Consider the following 20,948-nt stretch of genomic DNA (forward strand, 5'->3'; position numbering starts at 1 on the left):
AACTCTTTATATATACTCCATGTTACATATAAATGTTCTCCATATTCCAGGCATGCAGAAATACACAGAATTCTACTAATTTTAACTAATTTAGGTGATTACTGTGGCTAAAGTTACAAGGGAAGAAAGCCTTTCGTAAAATATAATCTACATACTATATAAAGTTTAGTATTGCTATAATCCTTGTGAGATTTAACCCTTTCCAGCAATTATATTTTGTTTGATCCAAGGATTCACATATCACATGAAATATATGAATTAGATAATTGTAAGAAAATTTGAACCCATTAGTAGTTAAATGTATAAAATGAAGTAAATAGTCAGGTACTTCCAAATAATATAAACTATTCTACTCACGTAATCATTGACTTTCATTACATTTTTTCAAAAAGTGGTCAACAAAAACAAAATGTACCGGTAATAATTGCACAAAATGTAAGACATGCTTTCATTTTTTTTCTACTTGTAAATAATTTTTGTAATTTTCTAATAAAATCACTCATCCAATGAATATTTCTGATAAATGTACATGTATGTATTCCAAGTAATATGATCTTTAAAAATGACTTTCAGCATTCCAGTCCCATTACTAATAAGATTGGATATATATTAGTACATTGCTATATCTGAATACAGAACATGCTGTAATAAAGATTAGTACAAACCTTTGTCTCACCCCACCCAATGTGTACAAAGCACATGGTCACATCTGACACTGAAGTATTATAAGGATATTCAAAATATTTCTTTTTTTTTTTTTTTTTATAAATGTTTTCTTTGTAAAATTTGTTTAAAATTCTGGCAACTATTTTTCTTTCTATGGTCCTACAATGGGAGCAAAACACTAAACTATGTAAAAAATATGAATTCACATTTAGTCACACACAATACTGAATTAAATAACAGCCATGCAACAACATCAACAGGCCAGTCTGTGCTAGCAACCCCCTGGGAACCCCTGCAAAATGTAACCATAAAAACCCCTTTAGGGTGCCTCTGATAACCTATTTTTAGCAAAAAATGCACAGTCTGCCTTTGGCCACCAAGTCTTACATTGAAATGTTAGCAGAGAAAGACGACTGGAACAAAAGAAGAGGAATACACATTTACAGACTGAACTTCATTGGTTTAAAGTTAAAACATGCATTAATGTTAAATATATGAACATTTCAAAGCAGACATAGGACATTTAAAATTAAAACATTTCATGGGAACATAAATCAGTTCAAGACTTTTATAGGGAAGGTACATAAAACAATTTTTTATATAAACATATTATCAATGGAATTATTATGTAAATGACAAGGCAAGAATTTTTTGTTTTCAAAATAAACATGATAAATGTAAAGCATTTCCCATTTACCCACATTCTATTAAATAACTTAGTTGTTTGAATACGATTATATAAAGATCACATTAAAATGACAACCACACATTAAAAAATAAATTATAAACTCATTAATTTGACATTAATTTTGCACTTAAATTTGCATTCTCAGTTAATATTCCAAACCATACTGTTTTAATATTGACAGAAATAAGCTAGTTCACTCTTCCTTTTTTTTAGCTACTTACTCGCGCAACTTGGTTTTCGGTAAACTATTTTTCTTTTTGAAGCTACACATACATAAAAGTACACTTTATAAAATGTCAGTTCTGTGTTTCAGTTCTATTGTTGTCTCTTAGCAAACATTGACTACCAGTATGAACAGTAGATTCTTCCACAATTTTAATTTGATTCTGTATACTTGTATTGCAGTGCTTATAATTGGACCCAATTTCTTACCTTCATGCTCTGCCCTAAGTCTCTGTAATCTCTCAGCTTCTTCAATGGCAGCTAGCTCTGCAGATAATTGAAGAAATATTTACATATTCAGCATAATTTTCAATAATGGAGAAAAACAATACATTGTAATTTTCTTTTTTAATTGCAGAACTAAAGACTGGCATATTCAGAGAATACAGTCATTCATGTGGATTTTATTCAGGAGTTTCTATAGCTCTGAGGATTTACCATATACTGGAAAAGTAATATTAATTCAATGTTCAAAAATAAATACAGAACTTTGTGTTTAAATGTTTGTAGTAATAATTGCCTTTGAAATCTTATTGTCTCGTTCTTTTATTTTTTGTAGTGCTTGAAGATTTCAATGCACAAAGTTCTGTAGAAATGCATTACAAAAGTTAACAAATTTACATAGCAAAGAACTATGATCTATATAGAAAAATACATGAAGTACATGAAGTATACGTTTTACCCTTTTTTATGTCGGTGAAAATAATTAAATATTAACCTCTCCTTCTGGCCTCCATCTTCATCATGTTTGTTAATGTCTTTAATTCATTGTATGCCAGCTTCCAATCAATGCCCATCTTTCTGGTGTTTGCCCTCAACACTATATCCTCCATGTTGGTTATGCCCTCTTGTAACCCTGTAACAGTAAATTAGCTTTATGGAAAACTTTGATGAATATTTTTCATCATCAAATTAATTCTACACTAGGACCTTTGATCAAATAAGTCTCAATCCCAATAATAATTTTTTTTTTTTTTTTTTTTTTTTTTTTTTTACAATCTTATGTAGTAAATAAGAACGCATTTAATAGGCACCCTTATCACGATATAGGGCCTTAATTAAAATGTAAGTCATCAGACCTCTTACCTAATTCATGACATTTGATCATCCAGAGGCTGTCTGTAGCACACAAAAACCTCCATCTCCGACAAACCTGTTGGAAAATCAGAAATTTAATACAGCAATAAGAAATTTATAATGCCAAGTAAAATCAACCATATTTAAGTAAAAAAAAAAAACCCTGCATCAATCCTACCTGAGCTGAAATGGCAACATCTCTTGGCATGAGTAAGGAGAAGATATAGAGGAGAATCTTATCTGACAGTCTGTTGATGTCCCTAGCTCCTCTCAGTCTGAAAATGTGAAAAAAATAATTAGAAAAAATTATTCTTTATGCAATATGCACGAAAACTAAAATTGATGGTTTAATGCAATTAACATATATTCTTAAGGAAGTGCATATAGGTATATTACTTCAATCTGGAATGTTTCATAAAAGTAAAAGTAACATTTTTTTTTCACCTTTGTTGTATATGATGATACATGGCATTTAATACCCCTGATCCTGCAATCTTCAGAATTTCCTTTAATAAACTTATCTTCTCATAGTCCTCCCACATCTCAAGCCACTGAAAATACAAATCAAATTACAATATCATTTTTACTCTAAAGCCTTGCGTTTCAAAAAGCATTTTTTTTACCACACTAGTATAGTACTGATCCATGAATATAGCAAAGTAGAAAATTTGATAACAAAATTGCAAATTAAATTGTAGATAATTGAACAACATTAAATGTCAATATACATTATAAAACAAGAGGCCCACGGGCCTTATAGGTCACCTGAGTATTGTGTAACAACTTTCAAACAATTAAATTTGGTTCGTGTTTAAACCGGAGGCCATGCAATTCACAATTTACAATTTAGAAAGAGGCACCATTGCTTATCATAGTTATTAACTTAGCATGCTTACTCTATTTACTTAATACCCAGAGGTAGATCAGAGTAACAAAGAGAAAATGCACTTCCACTTTATAACCAGTTGTGCACCTCACCCCAAAGGAACCACTGACCCAGGGCCATATATTTCAAAATTTTGCAAATTTTATCATAAAATGGTTGATTAATACCAAAGAGCAGATTTCAAAGCATTAATTTATTTTCAGGCTATGTAACCACCCCCCCCCCCCCCCTTTGACCCTCGGGGCATTAAAAACCACTTTGCTAGATGCACCTTTCTTCAGCATAAATATATATATACTTGGATCATTGGCTTAAAACCCAGAAGCAAAGAAAAATATTTACAAAGAATAAATGTATTTTTATTATATAATCAATAGAGCCCCGACTTAACACCAGAACCCCTGACTCTGGGGCCATAAAATTCACAATTTTGGAAGAGGCACTCTTGCTCATCATAACTATGTGCTTAGTTAGTTAATCTAATACCCAGGAGCAGAGAAGAAGATTTTTAAAGAAATAATGCATTTTCACTATATAATCTATAGAGCCCCGCCCTAACACCAGAACCCTTGACCCTGGGGCCATAAAATTCACAATTTTGAAAGAGGCACTCTTGCTCATCATAACTATGTGCTTATTTAGTGTATTTAATACCCAGGAGCAGAGAAGAAGATTTTCAAAGAAATAATGCATTTTCACTATATAATCTATAGAGCCCCGCCCTAACACCAGAACCCCTGACCCTGGGGCCATAAAATTCACAATTTTGAAAGAGGCACTCTTGCTCATCATAACTATGTGCTTATTTAGTGTATTTAATACCCAGGAGCAGAGAAGAAGATTTTCAAAGAAATAATGCATTTTCACTATATAATCTATAGAGCCCCGCCCTAACACCAGAACCCCTGACCCTGTGGCCATAAAATTCACAATTTTGAAAGAGGCACTCTTGCTCATCATAACTATGTGCTTAATTTGTTTATTAAATACCCAGAAGCAAAGAAAAATATTTACAAAGAATAAATGTATTTTTATTATATAATCAATAGAGCCCCGACTTAACACCAGAACCCCTGACTCTGGGGCCATAAAATTCACAATTTTGGAAGAGGCACTCTTGCTCATCATAACTATGTGCTTAGTTAGTTAATCTAATACCCAGGAGCAGAGAAGAAGATTTTTAAAGAAATAATGCATTTTCACTATATAATCTATAGAGCCCCGCCCCAGCACTAGAACCCCTGACCCTGGGGCCATGAATTTCACAATTTTGGTAGAGGACTCAATGCTCATTACATTCATGCCAATAGTTTGCCTGCTTGATGTCCAGGAGTAAAGAAGAAGATTTTTAAAGATTTCATTAATTTTAGTGGTTTTGGCCCCACCCCTCAGGCCCCAGGGGGGCGGGGACCATGAAATTCACAATTTTTGTTCCCCTCCACCCATAGATGCTGTATACCAAATTCGGTTGAAATTGATTTAGTGGTTTCAGAGAAGAAGCTGAAAATGTTCAAATGTTAACACACGACACACGATGCACGACGGACGATGACAGACGAAAACGGATAGCAATAGGTCACCGGAGTTACTCAGGTGACCTAATAATAATACCATCCCCTCCCTCTGTGACCCCCCCCCCCTTCCAAAAAAGGGCAAAATGGAATTTTATGAAAGAATTTACCATAGTCTGATTACTGTAAAAATTCTAAATATGATGGACACCTGCTAATTTGACACATTCTTTACATATGTGATCAGTATATTTACACTCCAAATTTTGAGGAGCTGCTCCTTGAAGTGAGCAATGAGGTCATTCTTCTTGGCTTTCAGGAAGACCATTCCCTCATGAGGCTGTTCTGTCCACCCCCTGACTCCCTTGAATGACCGCTGTAGAGAAATGGGAACATCCTGCAGATATCTGGGCTTTTTTACTTGACCAAATCGGATTTCTTTCTGCATGGATCCTTCAAACCATAAAGTCAGCATGAACAGCATTGAAACACATTTAAGATTTAATGATGAAAAAGAAACATTGCAAATTTAAACAATGCACAATACATCTTTATTTACTTTGAATGGTAAGGATTTAAGTCATAATTAGAACTTAAATACAATGAACAATTTACTACTTCTTACAAAAGATTTTTGAATATTTGATAAACATTTTGGGTTTTCTATAGTGTACCTTCTCTAGCTAGTCCTCGTTTGGAGAAGAAGTCTGGGGTACTTAGACTTGTTGGGGCTCCGTAAAACTCATACCTCAGTTTGGACACACTTTTTTGTGAAATATTAGACAGACTCCTTGTCACCTCTGTCCCAGGTTTTGGCAGCTCAGTTTTCCCCACCATAGATCTAATACCAGGAGTAATGATGCGGAACTCCCTGCCTGGGGGTGGAATGAGACTCAGGTCCGATTTCCTTCGAGTCTGAAGTGATTGGCTCCTCCGTAAACTGGACCTCCTGGATTCTACCTTCTCCTCTTCAGTGAACATTGTGTTTTCTCTGTTCACAAACTTCTGAAGTATAGCCACTTCCTCCATGGCACTCTGCATGATGGTGCTAGCCAAATTTTCGGCAAAGTTTTGAACAGGGGACAGTTCTGTCTTCTCTGAAAAAATAACTCTCTCCTGAATGACTCCCAGTTTTTCAGTGAAAACATTTCCTGTGTTCCCCTCCTTGTTGGTGGATGAGGGTACTGAACTAACGGCTGAATCTGACATCAAATCTTCTTGGTCGTACTTGAGTGAATTGACTGTTGAAACATCTTTTTTGGGAGTTCCAAGCAAAGCTTTCTCATCATACATGCTAGCGATAGTGTACACACTGTTGTTGTCACTTCTCTGTGACTGTTGGCTGCCTGTTTTGGAGGGAGTCTTGCTTTCTTCAATGTCAGACCTGGTTTTGGAGTTCATGAACGGAGACAGTGGGTAGCGGAGTTTGTAGGCAGCTGCATAGTCTCTGTGTTTGACTGGTTCCAGTGTGGTAGCTAAAATGTCCAGCTGTCTGGTACTGCACCTTTATGTCAGAAATATTCTTTTAATGCTAATACAGTTCATAAATTATAAATCATAAATTCTCCTTCTAGAAAACAGGCATATAGTTTTACCTCTTTAATTTCTTTGTGAATCACAGTTAAAGTAGTGAGATGATGCAAGTTAAATTTCCCATACACTCTTATAATACTTTCACCTATTCTTATTTTGAATTATGAAATTATTACCTGTCCACAATACCATACAGTAGAGTCTTTTGTTGCCATGGCCTCCAGGAATCAAACCAATCACAGATAGTCTTGTAAATTTGCTGGTTGTTAAACTTGGAGTAGTTTTGCACACCCACAGAGGAGTCTGATTTTATTGGTGGCAGGTAAACCACTCCCTCAAAGTTCCCATACCTCAGTCCCTCTGGAGCAGCCTTCAGGGAGTGACTCCTGGTTAGATTGATGGGGACAATGGTGCTTGGCATTATGCCTGTCCAAAGATAAGAAAAAAAAATATCTCTTGTAGTGAACTGTGCAAAAATGCTTTAAAATAGTCTCTGACTGAATGTAAGACACCACAGGCAAAAGACAACTTGGCCAACAGACAATGACACTTTGACAACATATCGTGAGGTGTTTAAAGTTGTAGAATAATTATTAGGAAAACAAAACTGTCAAGACGGTTTCATCGTCAGACATATTATGCATATCATTTTTATTATATGTTCTATTGCAATTATTGCTGAAATCAATGAAATGGCACAGAATTTTTCTCCAATTAATCAGGAATGTCATCAAAAAATTATCAGATCAGAAGCATGTATGTATGAAACCAGTATAGTTAAAATGAACATATTACTTTGCAAAATCTAGTACTTATTTAGATCACATGGATGTGTTGTCTCTCGCAGTCTAAAGCATCCTAATTCACTTCTCTACAGAGGAAACAATTAGTCATATCTTAGAGCTGTTAGTACAGAATAAATTAAAAGTCCTTGTAGTCGTGAATGACACAGGATAACCTCCTTGGTCTTGGCTAACACCTTGGCCATTATTTTTTCAAATAATATTTCTCAACATCGGATGTTATCCTGCATCATTCATGAAAACACAGACTTTAATTCTAAAATAATTACTTAGCCTGAACATTGAGCATAAATTATTGAATGCAATTTTGTGGTCACGGGCACAGTCAATAAATGTGTTATCTTGTTTATTAATTCTACCATAAACCATTTTTATGAAAACTGCATATTAAAAAATTAGCTATTAAAGCTATATGGCTTAATCAAAAGATTGACGTGGACCTGATATACCTGCAAGTGCCCGCAAGGCTAAAGGGCATGTGCATTGTGGAATGTAACAGTCTTTATATGCAAATAAATTACCAGATATCATCTTATTTTAGTTGTTAATTCAATTAACAACATTCAAACAAATTGTTTCCCATGCGAAATTGATAAAATACTGACTTAACCGTGTATTAGATGCTCCAATACCAGACTGTTTATAATCTAGTCCGCCATCTTTGATGTTTCCAACGAGAGTTTTTTTCGGAACATATCTCGAGTTTTCATAATAACTATCTATGCCGATGTCTTGTATCATTAAATTCTGTTAAAAAACGAAAATCATATATTCTTATCAATTTACATAGTAAAAGCTGATGATTAAAACATGTGTTAAGCGCTTTAGTTTTAAAAGAGAGAATAAAAATCACTTAAAAAGTGAAACAAAATACAGCGCGAAATTTGAAATTGAATTTGTTGCCACCCCGATCCCGAACAAAAATGAAAGTAGAAGCTGGGGCTACATCAATGTCTGAAGAATTAAGCGCTGCAGCTACAGAACAAGGATTCGATTCTTCAGATGATGATTCTGGAGAAGTTGATTTATCACCGCTGGACATTTCATGGTTTATAAAAGATTATTATTCCTATTCTGTACCTCATTAACCATGTTAACGATAATATGATATCAAACAAGATGTGTGGGTTTCAGCACACCACAAATATCTAATATTTATTCAGTATGATATAATATCTCATAGTCTTTTGAATTCTCTATATGATTTATATGCCGATTGTAAGATTTTTTATATTCATTATTGAACAATCTGCTTTCAGGCTTTGTTATCTGCAATCCATTGGCACTCACAAAGACAAATCCTGCATGTTTTTAATGAAATTTTTTTTATACTCTCTGCAGGCTAGATCTGACATGTTATGGATTTGAATCTCCAGTTGGAATCACATCCTTACCTGGTATGTCACAGTGCTCATTCAATACATCCCTTGACATAAAATATTAATAGGCACTCTTTTTGCATATTCTTTATTTGATCTTTATGAATGTTAACATGTTGATGGAGGTCATGGATTTATGAGATCTAGTGTAGTAGCAACTGTTTAAGGGACACAGTAGAAATTTCTAATCAAATACTGTAATATAGTGGGAGTCAAACCTTCATAATATCTCAAACTCAATGGGATCAAGAAAATATAAATTAAGTTCCATATGAGATATCAGATTTGAGCTATTGAGGGTAAAAATTCAATAGGCCTACTGAAAGAAATGGAGACTTCTAAATTATTTTGAAATTCATATATTCATGGTGTAACACTTTGGTATCTCAAACATCTTTTTTGAGATACTGAGGTCTAGAGACCAATATCTCTCTGTATATATTTTGTATAAAAGTGTTACAAGTAGTGAGTTTAACACCTTTCATGACACAGTATAATTCAAACCATTTTTTTTTTATTTCTATAGGATGTCGTTTCAAGGATGTGTGGAGATCTCTGGAGAATGACATAAGTATTTATCCTTTATATTGTTTCTAATCACTCTCATATAAACATAAGATACACACTTGAGCAACTAGCTTCTCCCAGTGTATATCCCCTTTTGTTTCTTCCACTAGTCAGATCTAATTTACTTCTCCCTATCCTCCTTCTTTTAGATGTCCTCTCTTTTCATCTACATTTTCTCCCTCCCCTCCTTTTCTCCCATCTTCAAACATTTCCCCTTCTTTTTACCTCCTCTGCCCTGTCCTACTCCCTAGCTCCCAAAACTTTGTTTTGCAATCCCCCCCCCCCATGAGTCTGTAACTTAACTGTTACTTGATCTCAAAGCTTGCAAAATTGAACTTGTTTATTGTTGTTACCTCAATTTTGGTTTAATATTTTACTCACTACATGATGCATGAATAGGATTAAACAGCGGGCATAAATACCTTTTATCATTCTCTCTATTTATCTCATATTTAGTAACTATGAAGACAAAGCCTGTCGTCCAGAAATCAGTATTTCTCTACATGTGAGTTTAACATCTATTTCAGAGTGTTTGGTCTCCGAGGAGGTGCAGGATGTTTACTGTTTGTGTAGTAAGGGGGAGCTGACCAAGTACCGCGTCCAGTGGCTACTCCACGAGTTATCGGGAGCTGGCTTTACCGTCCACCATTTCCCGTTTCCAGACGGTCAGCCCCCGACCACGGCTCAACTGATGAAGATCATAGAAGAACTCAAGATCAGTCTTAACAACAAGAGGAAATCCATCATACAGTAAGATTTAAAAGAAGATCCTTTTTTGTGTGTTTTGTGGAAAAATCCTCAAATATTATAGATATTATACATAGCATTGTCAAGCAATGTGGCAGTGTGATATTGCTCACTTTTAATTGAAAGGTTGCTTAAATGACCTACATTTTAAGATTTATGTCTGTCCCAATATAAAAGAAGTGTATATTAATAAGCCTTTCATAGCAGTTTTGCTCCTACTTACTGTGTCAATGATTGTGATACTGTAGACGTACTTTTTTTCCACGAGGTCATAATTCCGCGGAAACTCAATTTCTGTTTAATCCGCGGGTAGAAAATTACGCGGATTTCTAGAATGTCACTATATGCCTTACATTTATATCAAGTACACTTGGACAAATTTCTGCTGAAAATTTTTGACCGCGTACATAGCGTAAATTAATACAACGTGGAAAAAAGTACTTCTACAGTATTTACCTGATCACTGATTGCACTTTTTTTTATTTTCAGTTGCTATGGAGGATTGGGAAGATCTTGTGTAGGTAAGATGTGAAATAAGTCAAGCTCTTTTAATAGCATTTCATTTTATTTTACATGCCCTCTATGAATATGGCCAGGGAACATAGTTTTCGACATGTCTGACTTCCACATCCCTTTGTCCACCCATCAAACTTTGCATTTAGCTCAGTTTCAAAGAACTTTTCAAGATATTCTTATCAAACTTCATAAGCTGAACTGCATGAAGTTTTTTTAACCCCAACATATCTATGACCTTATTAGATGTGCCTATTTTTATGCCCTCCCTTGAAGAAGAGAGAGCATATTGCTTTGCTGCTGTCAGTCGATCTGTCTGTTGGTCCACCATCAGTTTCCTTTGATTTTCTTCACAGAGGTTGCACATATTGAAATGAAATTTGACATACAGATTTATCAGAAGAATATGTAGATCAGCTTTTGGTTTGGGTATGATTGGGCCATTTTGGACAGAGTTATGCCTCTTGGACTTAGAAAAATTCCAATTATTTGCAGTTTTCATTCATTCTCTTTGCAGAGGTTGCACATATTGAAATGAAATTTGGTATACAGATTTATCCTAAGATTATCTAGGCCAAATTATGTTTTGGCTACATTTGAGCCATTTTTGACAGAGTTATGTCCCATGGACGTAGAAAAATTCCAATTATTTTGGGGAGGAGGCATAAGTGTTTTACAAACATCTCTTGTTTTGTTTTGTTTTATATCTAAACCTTCCCAGTGACTTTACATGTATGTAAAACTCAGGGTACAATTTGATTAAAGCTATTCAATTGAGTCATATATATACACTGTAATTTTTTCCATAACCTTACCTGTGACCTTGGCCTTATTATACCCCTTTTACTCCAGTTTTAAACAGAGAAAAATTTTATTTTTTTTTTTTGTTTGCAGACTAAAAATTGCAATTGAGATTGTTTATTACTAATATTTTCTTTTAGATCATGTTTTCCTGTTAACTTTTATGTTTCAATATTTCAGTGGGTGCCTGTTTTTTGTTATCACTGGATTCTGAGATTACCCCAGAGAAGGCAATAGAGAAAATGAAAGAACTGAGAGGACCAAGAGCTGTTCAGACTGTTAAGGTATGTTTTTTATTTAATTGTTTTGTGGTTGTTGTTTTTATGCGCCCGGATCGATAGATCCGAGGCGTATATTGTTTTTGTCCTGTCTGTTTGTCTGTTTTTTTTGTTTTGTTTTTGTTTTTGACTGTAACCTATATGCTAAAAATAGATTTTACACAATTTTCGCCATACTTTTGAATGAGAAATAGAGACTTCATATTTGGTGTGCATACTCCACTAATGAAGTTCTTCAAATGACACCAAGGTCAATGACCTTGTGACCTTGACTTTCACTTATCTGCTGAAAATAGTTTTTTTAAACTTTGTTGCCGCCGGGCGCATAGTGTTTCACAAACACATCTTGTTTTGTTTCTTTTTTGTTTTGTTTTTGTTTTTGGAGGGGGGGTCCTCAAAGTATCATCTGTAAATATGTTGCAGAAAAAAACTGGGGAAGGGAGGCATATATAAACCATGGTGACCATCTTTATCCTTCGTTTCATTCCCTTGTATGTCATGGAACGAAAAGTTTTCAATGGAGAAACATTTAAGTTCCTACACAGCGCAAAAGTTGCTTACGATCTTAGATTTTCCAGGAAAATTTTGAAGTTTCCAGTAATCAAAAAATTAGCATTCTTGTGTAGGTCATAGCTTTGTAATTCAGAAAAAACAGAGGCCAAAAACAAAGGTTGCTCTTGACCTCAGAGAGTGCTGTGCCCTTAGCCAAAGTCATTTGGAAAAGGTCAAAGTTATTGGATTCTTGTCTAGGTTGACACTTTCTTTGGCAAAGGTATCAGGCTCTGGGGCCATAAAACTTAAGTGAGCTCTTTTTTGATCATAGTCTCGGCACTTTTACCAATAAAAGGAGTAAATAAAGGAAAAGTGAGCTTGGGTACAAAAGTGAGCTCATCTAAGTTTAATAGCCCCTGGGACTGATCCTCAAACAAGACAGAAAAAGACCTTATAGTCCACCCTTATAGCGTGTATTGACGCTGAACAAAGAACGAGGTCATTGGTTAAGAAGTGAAAAGTCTGCCTCTTTAATTGGAGAAGCTCACAAAGATTGTCTTTTGACAGAAGATGTCAGTTGGGGCATGTGGAAAGGGGGGGGGGGTATTTTATGTTTACAAATATTCTTGAATTTTATTGTATTTAAGACTATCACAAGATCAACAACATTTACCATGAAGAACATTAAATAAGATTAAATGACACTCATATTTCAGCAATTTAACTTCATCAACGAGTTTCCACAAACCTTAGCAGATTTCCAGAGGGAATCAGAAGACATGGAAATAAAGGGGAGATCTTTGTCAAGATGAATTTAAGCTTTGTTCTATAAAGTAACACGTGCACTTAGTGATAACTTTGTACTTTACAGTAATTGCAGTATACTTAATGACAACTTTGTATTGTTATTATTGATCCTAGTCAATGTACATTTCTACTAGATATCGTGATTGGAATATTTTTAGCTCACCTCAACGAAGTTGGGGGAGCTTATGTAATACCCTCGGCGTCGGCGTCGGTGTCGGCGTCGGTGTCGGCGTCCCGGGTTAAGGTTAAGTTTTTTGGAGCAGTTTTCTTTTTAAGTACTTTTATGTCCTATATTGATTAGACATGCATGGAAGATGGTCCCTAGTGTGTTTCATTGTACCAGTCAAAGTTTCAGATGCTGCAATTTTAGCAAAGGAATGACCAGGTTAATGTTTTTGGAGCAGGTTAACATTTTTGGTGCAGTTTTAGGTGTAGGTTTCATTTCCAAGTAACTATAAGCCCTATGTTAACCAAACTTGCATGGATGATACATCTAAGGATGCATACTACCGGGCTTGCTTCGGATGCTGAATCTGACCTACTTTTTCCGGTTGAGTGAACAGGTTAAAGTTTTTTGGTGCAGGTTTCATTTCCAAGTATCTGTAAGTCCTATGTTGACCAAACTTGCATGGATGATACATCTAAGGATGGATACAACCAGGCTTGCTTTGGATGCTGAATCTGACCTATATTTTCCGGTTGAGTGAACAGGTTAAAGTTTTTGGTGCAGGTTTCATTTCCAAGTATCTGTAAGTCCTATGTTGACCAAACTTGCATGGATGATACATCTAAGGATGGATACTACCGGGCTTGCTTCGGATGCTGAATCTGACCTGCATTTTCCGGTTGAGTGAACAGGTTAAAGTTTTTGGTGCAGGTTTCATTTCCAAGTAACTATAAGCCCTATGTTGACCAAACTTGCATGGATGATACATCTAAGGATAGATACTACCGGGCTTGCTTCGGATGCTGAATCTGACCTACATTTTCCAGTTGAGTGAACAGGTTAAAGTGTTTGGAGCAGGTTTCATTTGCAAGTAACTTTAAGCCCTATGTTGACCAAACTTGCATGGATGATAAATCTAAGGATGCACACTACCGGGCTTGCTTCGGATGCTGAATCTGACCTACATTTTCCAATTGAGTGAACAAGTTTTTGGTGCAGGTTTCATTTCCAAGTAACTATGAGTTCTTTAATGACCAATCTTGCATGGATGATACATCTTAGGATGCACACTACCGGGCTTGCTTCGGATGCTGAATCTGACCTACATTTTGTGGATGAGTGAAAATATAAGTTTTTGATGTATGTTTCATTTCCAATTAACTATGAGCCTTATAATGTGCAAACTTGCATGGACGATACATCTTAGGATGCACACTAATGGACTTGCTTCGGATGCTGAATTCGACATATATATTTTTCAGATAATAGACCAGGTTAAAGTTATGGTTGCAGGTCTATTACCAAAAAAATTTAAGGCTTTTATAACATTGTATAAACCAAACTTGCAAAAATGTTGCATCAAGAGATGAAAACTCAAATTTGCTTTAGATGCTGAATTACATTTTTATGAAGAAGAACTACTTTAAATTTTTTATGTTGGTCTACTTCAAAGTATCAGATCAAAATTGCTTAGATATTTTCATTTTTGGAATGTACATTTTTTGTTGGTTAATTGTGTGACTTTGCCTTATTTAAAGACAACATTCGTTGAGGTGAGCTCTGTAATCTCTGATTACCTATGTTTTACATAATTATTTAATGGTATTACAAACATTTTATCATATATACTTAATATATATACTAGTACTGTATAAAATACTTAATATTATCTTTTGTAAATAATTTATTTAAGCTCACTACCTAAGAAGATAAGTTCAAAATTGTCATTTATGATTAGTGTATTTCTAAATGCTTTTAAATATATACATGTATTAAACTTGCAAGAAATTGACTTTTTATCATTGTATAATCAAATGATCAAAGTACAACACCATTCATCTTCCTGAAGATGATTTGGTTATTGCATAAAACTCTGGGGGTCAAAAGGACATTTTTTAACTACGAAAAACGAAATGTGTTTGTAAAACACTGATGCCCCCATATGGCAGCTTCTGGTGAGGGTTGAATTTTCTCTGATGCAAGTCAAACTCCAAAGGACAAGGTCAAAATTGTTGGTACCCAAAGAAAGGTCTTGTCACAAGGAATACACCTGCGAAATAGGAAAGCCCCAGTTCTAACGATTCCTTGTTCGCGCTGAGTGGATTCGCCATAATTGGGTTTTCATTATATAATGTCTGCTTACTTAACCACTTGACAGGTGATTGTTTGATCAGTAGACTAGGGAAATATTAAATTTATTTCTTCATTTATTATAATTATTATAAAATGAAAAAAAAAACATGCATGTTTTTAGCTTTCCTGGACTAGTGGTTCTTTAGAAGATATTTAGCTCAAGTGAGCTATTCTGATCACAATTTGTAGTCCGTCTGTCTAACTGTCTGTCCATCTTTAAACTTTTCACATTTTTCAACTTCTCCCCCAGAACCGCTGGGCCAAATTTTAACCAAACTTGCCACAAAATATCCTTGGGTGAAGGGGATTTAAGTTTGTTCAAATAAAGGGCCACACCCTTATTCAAGGGGAGATAATTAAGAAATAGTGAAAATTTGGTGACATGTTTTAAAAATCTTCTTCTTAAGAACCACTGGGTAGGGAAAGATGAAACTAATGTGGAAGCATCCACAAATAGTGTAGATTCAAGTTTGTTCAAATCATGACCCCGGGGTTGGGTGAGGCCATAATGGACGACCAAAGTTTTACATAGGAATACATAGGAAAAATCTTCTCAAGAATAACAAAGCCATGATTGGTCATATTTATATGGAGGCATCTGCAGGTAGCGTAAATTCAAGTTCATATCATAACCCCCAGGGTTGGGTGGGGCCGCAATGGACAACCAAAGTTTTACATTGAAAAAATCTTTAAAAATCTTCTTCTCAGGGACAACAAGGCCATGATTGGTCATTTTTATACAGGGAAGTGTCCTCAGGTAGTGTTTATTCAAGTTTGTTCAAATCATGACCACAGGGGGATATCTTGGAGCAAAAATGAAAGTTCAAACATATAGGGAAAAAAGCCACAGTAAGTCAAAGAAATATGTAAACTTTCTTTTTATAGATTCAAGTTAATTCAAATCATCCCCCCTTATACCTTTTAGGGGTAGGTTGGGACCACATGCATTTCAGCTTTTCAAAACTGGATTGATTTTTGCTTTTTTCCTAGCCATAGTGCTTAGGTCATGCAGTGATGTGGTCCATGGGCCTCTTGTTTGACAGGTCTGCCCAAGCTTTGTATTCAAATACTACTTCCGAGACTCATCTGCGAAAAATTTTTGATATTGTTGGTTGACTTTACTATTTTGGGAAAATAGCCCACAAAAACGAAAAACGGAAAAATATTATTTAGGGTTGGACGAAGGAAACGAGTATATTCTTTAAGCTAAGTTTGGTTAACATTGGCCCAGTGGTTCTTGAAAAAAAGTTGGAAGATGTGAATCAGTGTTTTCCCTAAGAACCGGCTACCAGCCACATTGACTGCTTCAATTGACAAAAATGCCACTATGAAATAAAAATTTGTTGTTAGTTCCACAGAGAATTTGTTCATAAACCTCAGCCCCTAACCTGTTACAACTGATCTCTAACCCTTTACTTTAAAATAAAGGGAAAACACTGGTTAATAGATTGGTGATCAAGCAAATTCAAAGAATTGTGGTCCCCCGCTTTTGGTGTCTTTGTGGGAGAGATGTTATTTTTTATGACATATTGTGTCTAATATGAACACCCTATCACATGTCATTTATTTAGGAATTATCACTGAAGTTGATTTTTTTTTAAAATAAGGTCAAATAAGGTCAACCGTGAAGGTCAAGGTCAAGGGGTAAGAAATCGTAGCATGCTCGGAATTACTGTAAACCAACTTTTATTCGCGAGGACTTTATTTCGCGATTTGCCAGGGGTAAACCAGTTCGCGACGATTAATTTTCGTGATAAAGCCTACTTAGGTTTCTTTTTTATAGACGCATAGACTCCAAGAACCAGTTTGCGGCGAGAAATATTCGCGATGACTAGACTCTCGCGAACTTCGCGAAAATTTCTCGCACGCGAATAAAAGTTGGTTTACAGTATCTTGTGACTATGTCACAGGTAATGCACATGTCAAGTATGAAAGACCTACATGTATCTCTTCTCAATATATTAGGAACAAGATGTGTTTGTTAAACACTGATGACCCCGTATGGCAACATAACGAAGATTAAACTTTTCTTAAACGCAAATTAAATATATTATTACCCAAAGTAGGGTTTTTAGCTCACCTCAACGAAGTTGGGGGAGCTTATGTAATACCCTCGATGTCAGCGTCCCAGGTTAAGTTTTTTGGAGCAGTTTTCTTTTTAAGTACTTCTATGTCCTATATTGATTAGACATGCATGGAAGATGCTTCTAATGTGTTTCATTGTACCAGTCAAAGTTTCAGATGCTGTAATTTTAGCAAAGGAATGACCAGGTTAATGTTTTTGGAGCAGGTTAACATTTTTGGTGTAGTTTTTGGTGTAGGTCTCATTTCCAAGGAACTATAAGCCGTATGTTGACCAAACTTGCATGGATGATACATCTAAGGATGCACACTACCAGGCTTGCTTCGGATGCTGAATCTGACCTACATTTTCCACATGAGTGAACAGGTTAATGTTTTTGTTGCAGGTTTCATGCTTCGGATGCTGAACCTGACCTACATTTTTATCTGGATGAGTGAAGAGGTTAAATTTTAATGCAGCTTTCATTTCTAAGTAAATATTAGCCCTATGTTGTGCAAACTCGCATGGATGATACATATGAGGATGCTCCGAAAGCTGAATTCGACATACATTTTCCAGATAATGGACCAGATAAAAGTTATCGGTGCAGATCTATTACCAAGAAACTATAAGGCTTATATAAACCAAACATGCCCAAATGATGCATCAAGGGATGAAAACTCTCAAACTTTTTTCAGATGCTGGACTTTAATCACATTTTTGTGATGAAAAACTAGCTTTTAAATATAGGTCTATTCCAAAGTATCAGATCAAAATTGCATACGTTTTGCATTTTTGGATGTTACACTTTTTGTTGGGTAATTGTGTGACTTTGCATTATTTAAAGACAACATTCATTGAGGTGAGCTCTGTAATCTCTGATTTCTCACAAGAAATATGATTGTGAAATACAAAATCCCTAGCACCATCTGTTCAAAAGTTATAGTTGAGGATAAATTTTTGAAAAGTAGGTCAAACTCCAAGGTGAAAGTGTCTGAGTTATTGTTTCTTAAGAAAGGTCTTGTCACAAGTAGTACATATGTGAAGGATGAAAACCCTAACCCTAACCGTTCAAAAGTTATGGCCAAAGTTAAAGTTTTTTAAAAGTAGGTCAACTCCAAACTCAAGGTCAAAGGGTTAAAGTTCTTGGTATTCAATAAAGGTCTTCCCACAAGAATTTCATATGTGAAGTATTAAAGCCCTAGCCCTTACCATTCAAAAGTTATGGTAAAGGTAAAGTTTTTTCATAAGTATGTAAATCTCCAAGGTCAAAAGGTCAAAGTTGTTGGTATCCAATAAAAGGTCTTGCTACAAAGAATGCATGTGAAATATGAAAGTTCTAGTATCTATCATTAAAAAGTTGTGGCCAAGGTCAAAGTTTTTTTAAAAGAAGGTCAAAGGTCAAGGTCAAAGGGTAAAAGTTCTTTGTATTTAATAAAAGGTCTTCTCACAAGGATTACATATGTGAAGTACAAAAGCCCTAGCCCTTACCATTCAAAGGTTATGGTCAAGGTTAAAGTTTTTGTCATATGTACGGAAATCTCCAAGGTCAAAGTTATTGGTATCCAATGTAAGGTCTTGCCAAGAAGAATACATATGTGAAATATGAAAGTCCTAGTATCTATTGTTCAAAAGTTGTGGCCAAGGCCAAAGTTTTTGAAAAGTAGGTCAAACTCCAAGGTCAAGGTCAAAGGGTCAAAGATTTTTGTATCTAATGAAAGGTCTTTTCACAAGGATTATATACGTGATGTATGAAAGCCTTATCCCTTACCATTCAAAAGTCAAGGTCAAAGATCAAAGTTGTTAATATCCAATGAAAAATCTTGCTACAAAAATACATATGTGAAATATGAAAGTCCTAGTATCTACCGTTCAAAAGTTGTGACCAAGGTTAAAATTTTTAAAAAGAAGTTAAAACTCCAAGGTCAAGGTCAAAAGGTCAAAGTTTGTGGTATCCAATGAAAGGTCTTTTCACAAGGATTACATATTTGAAGTATGAAAGCCTTATCCCTTACCACTCAAAAGTTATGGTCAAGATTAAGGTTTTTTCATAAGTACGGAAATCTCTAAGGTCAAGGTTATAGGTATTCAATAAAAAGTGTTGCTACAAAGAATAGATATATGAAATATGAAAGTCCTAGTACTTACCATTCAAAAGTTATGGCCAAAGTAAAAGCTCAGAATTTTTGTGTAAAAGTGGGTCAAACTCCAAGGTCAAGGTTAAAAAGTCAAATTTGGTGGTACCCAGAGAAAGGTCTTGTCAAAAGAAATACACATGTGAAATACGAAAGTCATAACACCAATAAATCAAAAGTTATGGGCAAGGTTAAAGTTTTTGTGATGGACAGACTGACAAACTGACGGACAGACGAATGAGATTTAATGTCCCCTCGCTTTAGCGAAAGCGGGAGACAAAAAGCAGCTCACTTGAGCTTTCAACTCAGGTGAGCTAAAAAGGCACTTGAATGACACTTTAGAGATATTTCATTATCATATTGCATGAATATTGTTTGCTGCACGTTAATGATTTTAAATATTTCATGCATTTTAAATGAATGATCCACTTCACCCCAACATTTCCCGAAACGTGTTGTCAGGTCCCGAAACATCCATAATTCCTTAATACAGACTGAATTTAAAAAGAAACGAAATAATGATATTAAACAATCATCTAATTTTTTCTCCTAAAAGACCCATTTCCCTTTTACAATATTTATCAAAACCTATATATTTAAAACGTTTATATCTGATCAGGTCCTGAAGTGACCTTATCATAAAAAAAAATATCCAGCCAGAGTCAATTATTTATCATATCGATTATTTGTAAGAATATTGATCAAGCATTACATTTTTTTCAAAGTGCGTTAATATAGTCGATATTTACGAAAGCCCAATGAGCTCATTTTCGTAGGTAAAAAAAATAAATTTTTCGCGTTATAACGCGAACCTTTCGCGAATAAACGCGAAACATTCGCGTTATAACGCGTAACTTTCTCGTTATAACGCGAAATAATATGCATATAGTAATATTTTCTCAGGAACATTGATCTTGACTGACAGATTAGAACATGAACACAGACGGGGACTCTCAGGAACTTATTTATAAAATATCATTTCCTCAGAAGATGTACTGGAGAAATGATGCGAGAATAGGATAGATTAGTCATCAGAATATTTTTTTTAAACCTTACCATTGAATTAATAAAATAAGTTTTACTTTCTTGTACATGTTTTCCAATTGTTAGAATTTAATTCAATTCTTTAGACTGATTATCTTTTAAGGAAAATCTCCACTTGACACTTTTTTCAAGCTTTTTTAATCGGTAACATTTACTACAACTGCACCACTAGTAAATTAAGCAATCAATCATTTTGGACAAAAAATTATACACTGTAGAAACATAACGTGAAAGTGATGAAAAATGTATAATTTCATGAGCTTAACGGGTCATATGATGCTGTTTAAATAACAATTATAATTGGATATTTTTAATTACAAATTTATTGAGGAGGAGGAGGGGTCTCTAAATTTTCTCTAATATTTATATATTAGGTTATAGAGAAGTTCGTGGACTAGCCATAAATAAAAACTATGAAGGTATTTACAGCAGAGTTTG

General features: G+C 34.8%; 2 protein-coding genes across 2 annotated transcripts in view; one reads left to right on the forward strand and one right to left on the reverse strand.

Annotated features, from left to right (window-relative positions):
- The window catches only part of LOC134242791 (uncharacterized), a 52,033-nt gene extending 45,016 nt beyond the window's left edge, over window positions 1-7,017 (reverse strand). Inside the window, 8 exon segments of the mRNA XM_062724924.1 lie at window positions 1,787-1,843; window positions 2,295-2,432; window positions 2,663-2,729; window positions 2,832-2,928; window positions 3,098-3,204; window positions 5,307-5,503; window positions 5,725-6,554; window positions 6,760-7,017. Coding sequence (XP_062580908.1) covers window positions 1,787-1,843; window positions 2,295-2,432; window positions 2,663-2,729; window positions 2,832-2,928; window positions 3,098-3,204; window positions 5,307-5,503; window positions 5,725-6,554; window positions 6,760-7,004 — 1,738 coding nt within the window. The 5' untranslated portion in view covers window positions 7,005-7,017.
- A 1,259-nt stretch (window positions 7,018-8,276) lies between these two features.
- LOC134242787 (cyclin-dependent kinase inhibitor 3-like) lies at window positions 8,277-13,120 on the forward strand. Its single transcript, XM_062724917.1, has 7 exons — window positions 8,277-8,434; window positions 8,728-8,783; window positions 9,292-9,336; window positions 9,860-10,082; window positions 10,569-10,600; window positions 11,574-11,677; window positions 12,880-13,120. Exons 1-7 carry the CDS (start codon window positions 8,310-8,312, stop codon window positions 12,973-12,975), a joined length of 681 nt encoding a protein of 226 aa, XP_062580901.1. The 5' UTR covers window positions 8,277-8,309; the 3' UTR covers window positions 12,976-13,120.
- The last annotated feature ends 7,828 nt before the right edge of the window (window positions 13,121-20,948 follow it).

Source organism: Saccostrea cucullata, unplaced genomic scaffold, assembly GCF_032062105.1.
Source record: "Saccostrea cucullata isolate Sc308-1 unplaced genomic scaffold, CSIRO_AGI_Scuc_v1 ctg907, whole genome shotgun sequence".
NCBI classification, from domain to species: Eukaryota; Metazoa; Mollusca; class Bivalvia; order Ostreida; family Ostreidae; genus Saccostrea; species Saccostrea cuccullata.

Coding starts and splice junctions, on each gene's coding strand:
- LOC134242787 (XM_062724917.1), top strand. CDS start 8,310: ATGAAAGTAGAAGCTGGGGCTACATCAATGTCTGAAGAATTAAGCGCT. Junction 8,435..8,727: donor TCACCGCTGGACATTTCATG/GTTTATAAAAGA, acceptor TACTCTCTGCAG/GCTAGATCTGACATGTTATG. Junction 9,337..9,859: donor ATCTCTGGAGAATGACATAA/GTATTTATCCTT, acceptor CATCTATTTCAG/AGTGTTTGGTCTCCGAGGAG.